This window comes from Malurus melanocephalus, unplaced genomic scaffold (assembly GCF_030028575.1).
Source record: "Malurus melanocephalus ecotype Western Australia unplaced genomic scaffold, MMel_1.1 scaffold_588, whole genome shotgun sequence".
Lineage (NCBI taxonomy): Eukaryota > Metazoa > Chordata > Aves > Passeriformes > Maluridae > Malurus > Malurus melanocephalus.
In genome coordinates, this window is record NW_026623820.1 from 126695 (window position 1) to 136967 (window position 10273).

Sequence of the window (10273 nt, forward strand, 5' to 3'; positions counted from 1 at the left end):
TGCACCCATGAAGAAATACACACAAATAGTTCTGATACCTTTTTATCAGCTTGATGGATTTGAAGGCCTCATCCATGTCTCCAGCAGTCAGATAGTAGCTGAAGTTCAGCATGGCGTCCTGGGTGGTCTTATCACAGTCTCCCACTCCAATGAAATCTCTCATGGGTCTCCTTGCAACCATCTGAGAGACTGTTCCTGAGCCAGAGTCTGATGCTCCCTTCTCAGCTTCTCCCAGCTAAAAGGAGARGGTTGTCGTATAGGTATCAAGCAGGTTGAAACTTACCCCTTTGTACATGTAATTAATTACATTATTCCCACTACAGTCCAAGTATTTTTATATCTGCAGGACCAGGRTCCATAGCAACAATAGTTGTGAGGTTTCAAAACTTCCTCAAAAATGCCACAAAATATGGAATGTCACAGAAGAGATTAGCACATTGCATGAACAATCACAGCATGTCAGTCATCACTGGAGATTGGTATTGTACCACAGAAAGGCAACCTCCTTTTACTACAGTCATTATTTTATATATTTTATATATTAGTAGTAGTACTACTATAACAGCAACTATTATAAGGTCACAGATTTCTGAAGATTTCAGACAAGCATTTTTCCAAGTTTAGTCTCTTCTCAAATACTAGTCTGCTGTTACAAAAGTTAATTATACAGACCCAATTGCTTTATCCTTGCCTTCACATAAATCTTATAAATACTGAAGGTCAGGTTCAAACCCTTCCCCTTACAACTGGCAGTTCTAAAGCTTCAGGGATACTTTTACCAGTCACTGAAAGGCAGMCCAAAGCAATTCAATCATTATGCAGAAAAACACTAGTCTCAATCCTCAATGTCCAATGATCTGTCTGGAGTGTAATGAAGAAAATTCCCCAAGCCAAGCACAGAAGAAGATCATCTGAGTCATGAAGGATGCCAAAGTACATGTACACTCTACCCCAACTGTATGGTTGCACAAGATAGTTAAATTCTAACATATACAGAAGCAAATAATAAATAGAATTATACTATAATACAATGGAAGTCCTGGGTACAGTGAAAGACAGAAATCAAAAGTGTAAATGTGTTTGACTAGAACTTGAGGAATTCCTAGAACCAGGACAGTACAGTCATTATAATGAATACGGAGAAACCCTGGAATGAAACTTGGTGAACAAGGCTTGTTGCATCAACTTGATTTGCTGTATTTAAAGCAGACTCTGTTCTTATGCAAAATTACGTTTCCCAAATGAATACAAGTGATGCAAAAAGTGTCTTATTCACGAAGATACAACCACCCACCAAGAAAATCAAAACAAGAGAGAGGAGCAGAGGATGAAGGAAGAGGACCAAAGCAATGCAGATACTCACAGGTTTATAGACACATCCCCTCCGAAAACACAACTAATGGCAGCAATAATTCACACAGAGTCAAAAAAAAAGTATAAAGAAGAAGAAGAAGAAGAAACATAATATCAAAGCAAAATAGCATGAGACAYGATGGGGAAGTATTAAAAAGGAAGATTGGAAAATGCAGCATATCACATTTGACCTTTCAATTCAACGAGAAAAAAAAAAGTAAACCACAGTACAACTCTAAAAGCTCCATCTGCACAGGAAGACTAACAACAGGCAGAGCTTTGAAGGGAATGAATTGCAAAGCGCTGCTCTGAATCTGAACATAGTAAGCAGATACATTCTCCCTAATAGTGCTCCCAAACTACATCAGGATTAGAAGTTTAATTAATATTAATTTACCACAGAATTTATAAAACCAAACACCTTAGTATAATAAATGGGCTCTATTACACTCTCCCTACAAATAGGAACAGAGCAAATAATCATCATAAGAAGCTCTCAGGTCAGAGCTTCACCAGAAACCAATCTGTTGTAAGTGAAAGGCTGCAGCTCGCCCAGTATGCAAGGAATTATGCAGGGTATCATTTACCTGATGTGCAAACAATTTTGGATTGAAATTCAAGTTTTAGGAGTTAGAGCCTGCATTCCTGGCATTTGTATATAGTGCAAGATGACTACGCTTGCTCACGTAGGTATTCTTGGAGATAGAGCTCCATTCCAACAAGGAAGTGAGATGCTTCTGCTAAAGCCAGTCCAAAATGTCCTCTATTACAGCCTACATAAAACTCACACACACCCCATCTTGTACTTGCAATAGGCASAGTGACTAGATAAAGCAGAATCTTTTTCACATCCCTTTTTCAGTTGTATTATCTGGTAATTCCTGCTTCTCCTACATTTGTAAATCACATTCGGTTTGCAATACCCATAAAAATCTATCTCATTACAAATTCCACAATTCTGCCAAGTTCATCTGGATCAGAATGATGCCAGTCATCAATTTATGTCATTTCTGCATGTGATGCATCCCTTGCCATTGGAGTTGTTCTACCTACCCCAGAATCAAATTTGGTTAAATTTGAACCCTATACAGTGGATAGTGTGAACTTATGGGAAGGGAAGGAATCTTTAGCAATTACCTCACCTTTTTTGCGAAGTAATAATGTGGCACCTCTATGCCCAGAAGAACCTGATAGGATGAAGGCAATGGAAAGCTGTCCTGCAGCAAAAGGCCATACTCTTCTGTGCTGAAGAATGATATAATCCAAACATCCACCTGGAAAAGGAAGCAAAGCATTGTTTTGTTTTTATGCTGCAATATCCTTCTTTCTTTTTGTTTTTATTTTCCATATTTGTTTGGCAGAAGCTTCTCTTGACAATAGCGTGACCTACACATTCAGCCACACAGCTGCTGGGGAGGACAGAGGTGTGCGCTTCCTCCCTACAGTGAGCAGCCAGCRCCTTGCTCTGCTTTCCAGATGGMTCCTCCTGCACAGGGACCACCACCTCTGCCTTAGTAACCACCTTCACCCACCACAAACAGAGAAGCCCTGGGCCACAGAATGCTGCTCCAGGCATCTCTCTGACACATCTGGCTCAGGACAAAGAAACAGAAKCACAGAATCACAGWAYAAGAGAATCACAGAATGGTTTGGGTTGGAAGGGACCTCAAAAACTATTTTGTTCCAACCCCCTGCCAAGGCAGGGACCTTGTCCACTAGAACAGATTGCTCCAAGCCTGGTCCAACCTGGCCTTGAACACTTCCARGGATGGGGCAGAYACACCTGTTTTCAACTTTTTTTWAAAAAGCATTATATTATTCCCAWTGTAAATTCATCARCTTATTGATTACTTTGAGTTCCTGGAAAATACACCATCCATTCAAAAATAGTTCCTCTAACAGTTTAAGTATTCACCTGACTCAAGTCAAAATAACATTTATTTCCAACAAAAATTAATCAGACTTCTCATTTCCTAAAGCATAAGCAGACATTAAAAAGTTCTGTTGAATAAGGGGCAAAAGTAGGTTGCATTCCTTTTATATMTTTTTTTCAACATTTTTTTAGAAGTCAAAAAAGTTTTTTACATGAGGAATATTAGGCTGATGTGTTCTTCTTTTTGCTAGAAGACCCTAACCAGGCCTTCTGAGACATCCCCATCCCATTTCTCCTTTTCACTTTGATCTTCCCATGGTTCTTCTAAGGTAATTTTAACCAAGAAAAGACACAAAGAACTTTCTATCTCTATGTTTATCAGTTTTAGCTAAAAGAAGTCACAAATCCAAAAACTTAAGATTAACATGGATGTTTCAAATCAACGGAATGTTTATGCATGATAAGTGGTTCTATACAGATGAAGTGGTAAGGAGCACTACAAGCACAGTAGCAGGGGAAGAAGGGAAAAATTGTTGGTGTGATGAAATATTAGACTAGATCATTTCTGATCAATAAAAATTAAATCTTTTTTTCTGAAGTAAAAGAGGACCATAACAGATAATTTGGGAAGTCCCATWAAAATGTACAATGTCTCTCCAGAAAAGCAGAAGATGGAAGAGACTGGATGAAAGACCACATTTCCCCRTTCACATTAACAGTAGTGTCCCTGTTATTTTATCAAGTTAATTCTTRCTGCTAAAAGAGGACTCAAGATACAAAACCAGCAATATTTTAAGTTACAAACTTCAGATTATCAATCCACCCAATAATGTCACCTGAAAAACTAACTGCAGTCCAGATACAAGCTTGCATTAAGGTCATCCCCAAAATTCTATCACAGCTAAAGAAATCCCCACTTTTTCTTCTTTACTGCATGCAAGCAGGGGCCAAATCAGAGAGCTGCCATAGAGGGACTGCCTGAAGCACAGACACTAAACACAGGGTTCACTACACATTTTTGCATGTAGTAATGTGTACTACCCACTCCTACATCCCTAATGAAGGACGAAGGATTTGTTACTTTGACAGGGAGAACTCCATGTAAAACAAGATAAAACAAAATTTAAAAGACCATACTGTGCTCTCAGTCTGGTTTTTCTTTTGGTCTGGAGATCGGAGGCCTGTTTCAGGAAYTACTTCACATACAAAAAGTCTTGGTTCACTCTGGTCCCAGAAGTGGCAAGCAGGGATATGACTATGCAACTCTGGATACTCCACTACAGACCTACAAAGACACAAGAAAAAATGTAGAAAGAGAGACAAGGTAATTCCAGCACATTCAGTGCATGAATGTAAATAAAGGACTAGCCAAGGGATMATTCTCAAGTGATGTTCAGTTATTTATACTTCATTAGAACATTAACCAGACTCATTTTCCTGACTCCCCAACATTTTACAAATGGCAACAACACTTTTAGTTTGATCTGTTACACTGACAGTGGTGACAGGACATAAAGCATTTCAGTAGAAAAAAAAGTGGGTACTGCCTATAAAAAAAGGCACCCCAAACCTGCCTCCCCTGAGGCTGCAGCTGCAGCAGAAACACTTGAACATCCTTCAAAAGACCCACCTCAGTGCCTGCTGCTGGTGTAGGTGCTGTAACACAGGGGCTATTTCAGCTCTGTCTCAGAACCATGGAATCATTAAGATTGGAAGAGAGTTCTAAAACCAGGAAGACCAACCATGCATCCAGCACCACCACCATGTTCACCACTAAACCGAGTCCCAAACTGCCACATCCACACATTTTCTGAACACTTCCCAGGATGGTGATTCCATCACTGCCTTGGCCAGCCTGTTCCAATGCCTGACAACTCTCCCTTAAGAAATCTTTCCTAATACCCAGTCTAAACCTTCTGTGCATAACCTGAGGCCTTTTCCTCTCGTCCTGTTGACTGTTTCCTGGGAGACCAACCATCACCTGGCTACTGAATGTCAAGAATCTGAGGCACTGTGAAACAGCCCATTAAGTAGAAGGACTTTCCCTGCAGCCTTGGGAAAGCCAGCCTCTGACAGCAGTTTAAATAATGTCTTACTGCGTCCTTTGGGCATTTCAATACTACTTCAGTGCCATCCATGTCAAGACTCCAGACATACAGAATCCCACTATTTTAGCAATGGTTTRGTATTCATTCTTCTGAAAAAACGTTAAATTATTTAAAAGAGAAACCAAAGACATCATTAAAGTATTTTCTCACTTGCTATCACCACTGAAGTGTGGAATTTGTGGGGAAGACTGGAGTAGGGCTACAGGGAAAATTAAAAGAGAGATTTGAAGAGGTGCAGAAATAGCCTAATTTCTCTCCCTGACACAGAATTCAAAATCAGTAACTTGTAAACTGAAAACCAGAAATTGTGTAAAAAACCGGGGAGTGTTTAGATATTGCTTCAGGAGTAGGTTAAGAGAAGCAGAAGAGGTGTCGATTATTATCACTTTCTGCTGAGTTTACCCACACTAATTTGAAGATCCTCTCAAAGGAAGCACAGATAAATGGATTACTCACACAGACACTATTTAGCACCCAGTGAAACAGCATTCCTGGCTTGGGTGGGCCTCTGTTGGGCTACACAAGACACTGCAATTGGAAACAACTTCCACTCTTASCCTTGACTACACTGCTGTGTAACTAACCAAGACGTAAGACCACAAATTTGCATTTGCCTTAGTATTTTATGAGCTGGGCAGTTTCTTCTGGCTTTCAGTGGTAAGGAGAGTAATTCCTTTTTTTTTGCTTGCGATACCCATAGCAGGTAGTTGCTAAAAAAAACAAACCACCTATTACAATGCTGGTTTTTCTTAAGAAAAATGCAGCCAGAAAAACTATTGTAAAACCAAATGGGAATTTGTACCCTAATATTCCAATGCATTTTCACAAGCATTTCTACTTCATTGCATTGTGCTGCTAGGATTTCTAATGCACTTCCCACAGAACAGTCTGCATGAACAGAAAGGTGTCAGTTCTAAACAGACATGAGCTTTTACCCACACAAACCCAACTTTTATTATACTTATTTTTTTTCTTACAAGGATCTTCAGAATGTCCTCTTTTCAGTTCCTATTAYGTAAAAACTTCAAGGAAGGGTACCTTTCCAAAATTTTTCTTTATTCAAAGATCTGGATCCTGATTCTAGTTATGCAATAAAACCCTCTACACCAAATCATCCTCTACTCAGAGACCTCTTTAGCAAGATGTGGCTTCCAAATTGCTAATAACTCTCCCTGCATTTCTATTCTATGAATTTGTCCAATATCTCCATGAGCCCTTGCTTTATTATCTCTACTTCCTTTGCAAGGAGCTCCTTAGCTCAGATGCATGTTGGCTGAAGAATCACCTCTTGCTTATTTTGAGCTTGCTTTCTGGGACCTTGAGACTCCCTAGCTTATGTTATTGGAATAGACAAGGATGCAGCTTGATGGACATACTATTCAAYGGTATTAATTAGTTCTTTAGAAATAAATAACTAAATTCATACAAGCTCCTTCACAAGACAGAGGAATGTCAGAATTAAGGTGTGCTTGTCTCCACAGGGCAAATTTCCATCTTAAATCTACCATTAATGCTTCTTTAAGTAAAAGCTCCTTACTTGCCAATGCCTTGTCCAACAGAAAAGTTCCCTCTACCATCTCCCTTTTCAGCCTTGAAATCAAAGAGCATAACTTTGTCCATTTCAACATCATAGAAACAGATCTTGGAATCGATGTTCCCATCTGCCTACAAAGAAGGAAAACAAAGGTTGCTGGAGCATGAAGTTAAAAAGAAGATCAGGTATGTTTATCCCATCTGCTTCATGCCCTCAGCCTTCTTCGTTGGTAATCACACWATGTCATTCTTACTAAGAAATACGAGAAAATTCCTGGCTGTTTTTCTATTCCAACAAGTCAGCCTTGRATTTCTTTGAAATTTAACAAAGCAACTTTTGTAATTAAAATATTCCTTCCTTTTCAGGATTGTTCCCAACACAGTACAAAGCCTTAAGAAACCTTAATTAATGCAGGGACATGACACTTTGTTACATGGCTCAATACACTGCCGGGACCAGGTAGGTTTATTTCTGAGAAGTGAATCTTGTGTCCTTAGTAATCTTGACCCACAACAGTCCATGAATCAAAGGGCAAGTACCAGAAGACAGTGAATGAAGAGCTGTGCCTCACCTTGTTGACAAGGATGCTGACTTTGCTGCCATTAGCATTGCACTTCACAGATGCAATGTCTCCACAACCAGGGAGCAGCTTGGATAAACTCTTGCTGTTGCAGTGCACTTTTGCCTCTCTGTGGAAAGGAATAAACTTCAATTATATGGTGGCAAGCAACTGGCAATATGCATCAGCCAAAACATTTAGCAAATTATGGGTAAGACTTTTAAAAGCAAACTATTCTGACTGTATGACACCACTGTCCCAGACTCCAACTTCCTCTCAAGAAGATTGCTGCCATTGCCCTTCTTTCAGGATTAAGTTAACAGACACTCTTTCCTCAATGAATCAGCAAGAATAAACTTCAATGCTTCTACAGGATTCCCAAAATATGGCTATACAGCAAGAACATCTGACCAGAATTCTGAATTCAGAGGCCTGCTTTTCYTACAGAAGTAAGTTGAACAGTACCAGGAATGTTGAGTAGAGCCCCTCACATGAAAGTTCTGTGTATGGAAAGCACACCGTGGAGGAGGAGTAAAGATATGTCATTGGTGAGACACAGTAATCAGTCAGCAATAAGAAGACAAACCTCACAAAACTAAAGAATGCAGCAAAAAGAAGTGACAGTAATTTGAAATGACAGCAATCTAGTGCTATAAYACAGTCTCATAAAAATTACCTTTGATTCTATAAAAATAACATTTGTTCTAAGTCAACTGTGGTGCCCTGAAATTAAAGGTCCTAATTTGAGAAGAGGTATTTACAGTACCAAACACAAAAATTTATCATAGCATGCATGAGTGAAGCTATTTTTTCACACTATCAAGCATCATAATCCAATATTTATGCTAGTTACAACCTGCCCAAATCTAATAACCTTCAAACTGTGTCCCAGGTGGAATGTGTGTGATCCCAGCCCAAGGTAGTTTCCAGCAGACAACTAACTAGACTTTAGCATTCCTCTGGGGACAGCATGCAAGAAAGGAACAGAATCTGTTTCACTCTTCAGGTTTTTCTTTTTCAGCTTTTCAAAATTTTATTTGTCATTAGCAACTAAATTTTCAAAATCAAGGTCATGTCAGCATCTTTTGCATGTTTACCAGTATGGGAGTACAGCAAAGTTTGAACAAAGTCAGGTAAACTTCTTTCTTAACCTAAACAGGAGGAAGAACAGAGTCTCCACAGTTCCAGATTCACTTTCTCCATAGATTCACTGAAAAAAGTTTCCTGATTTATGAGGAGATATGAGACCTAGTTTTCTTTACTTCAACTCTTTCAAGATTAAAGTCATGTTCAAGTTATCAGAAGAAACATGGGACACTCTTGGCTTGATCTTCCRTACATTCTCCACACACTTTTAAATGCACTCTAATACCCCTCATGGTATCTTCTTTTTAAAATAATAATATTCATCATCATCATCTTCACCTATCATCATCATCATCRATCCATGACTTGCCTAATTATTCCATTTTTCTTCCCTTGCTTTGTGAATAAGCCATCAGTTCACATAGGYTGCATGTATTGTCTCAAGATTCAAAGGGACTGTTGCTTTTCATCAAATCGAAAGCAGCTAAAGATTCCCCACCAAATATATGCCTAACTACAAACAGATTATAAAGCCTTATTAATACCTGCGTGAGAGATCAAAGATTTTCAAGTGAGCCAGATCAGTTCCCACAGCCAGGAAATTCCCACAGACATCCAGAAGGCATGGATTCCCCTCTGCTTCGGAGAACACCAGCAGCTGCTTAACTGTGCCCTGGGAAGAAATGTGTAACACCAGGTTTGTGTGGCCACAGCCTCACTAGAAGGGACTTATTTTGTCACCAAGTTGAGCCACAATCGGCTGAACTTCTGTGTCAGACAAATCACTCCGAGCAAATTGGAGAAACATACACCCAAAAATGCAATCTGGGTTTCAGGTATGTATATAACTTCAAAAAGTCTAAATTTAAAGGCATACTTCTGCAATAATTTCCTCTTTAGTAACACAACCTTTACCAAGTGAAAGAGATATAGAAATCTCAAGTCCCAAAAGGTCCTTAAAAATAAAGCTGTAATTATACTTATGTCATAAATCACACTCATTCCAAAATATATTTACTTCCTAATTAAAACTATGTATCATAGAGTTCTGATAATGASATTTCTCTTTTTGGTTCTCAGAGACTAACAGAGGCTGCAAAGGTTCACACAAAATGTTCAAGTGGTATTTTTCATTTTCTTGTAAGAATATTCTGTATGTTCATCTTCCTGACAGTGATATATGTATTTCCACCTGCATGAAATTTAGATAACCTAAAGTCTGTAAATACTTATTAGTGTAGTAGTATACAAAGTGGAAGACTTTTTAAAGAACACAAAATGTCAAAGACCTTTCTGCTGAAATACTCCATTTTTTTTTTATTTTGTGTACTGTATTATGACAAGGTAGTGTTAATAGATTTAGAAAGATCATCCAGTTAAGTTTTAAGCTCGCACACCAGTCTTTGAAAACAATAAGGCCTATTTATTCCTTCTCAGTCCTTACCTGCCAGGTGCGGACCTGGATCCGATACGGCTCCACTGTGTACAGATTTTCTCCATGCGCAGACAGAACTGGAGAATCACAAAGGAAAGAGCCTGGAACAATCACAACAAAGACATCATTACAATAAATATGTTCTGTAAAAAGAAAAAAAAAGTAAATTAAAGCACTCAATTTCCACTGCCTTGCACCAAATCAATCTGTCAGTCACTATTGAATCCCAACTCCTTGGTGTTTCAGTGTTCTTCCATTCTGCCACTACATTCAAAAGCTAGAGCTCCCACTGTAAACAGGTGTTAGTATGCTCTGTCCACAGAAA

The 10273-nt window shown here is 38.9% G+C and overlaps 1 protein-coding gene across 4 annotated transcripts in view; it reads right to left on the reverse strand.

Annotated features, from left to right (window-relative positions):
* The window catches only part of IFT140 (intraflagellar transport 140), a 100900-nt gene that overhangs the window by 44155 nt on the left and 46472 nt on the right, over positions 1–10273 (reverse strand). For all 4 annotated transcript variants that reach the window (XM_057382822.1, XM_057382824.1, XM_057382821.1 and 1 more), the window contains exons 12-18: positions 9958–10049; positions 9059–9186; positions 7440–7557; positions 6872–6999; positions 4364–4511; positions 2496–2627; positions 39–235 (exon numbers count right to left, since the gene is read on the reverse strand). In XM_057382822.1, coding sequence (XP_057238805.1) covers positions 39–235; positions 2496–2627; positions 4364–4511; positions 6872–6999; positions 7440–7557; positions 9059–9186; positions 9958–10049 — 943 coding nt within the window. The remainder of the gene's footprint in view (positions 1–38; positions 236–2495; positions 2628–4363; positions 4512–6871; positions 7000–7439; positions 7558–9058; positions 9187–9957; positions 10050–10273) is intronic.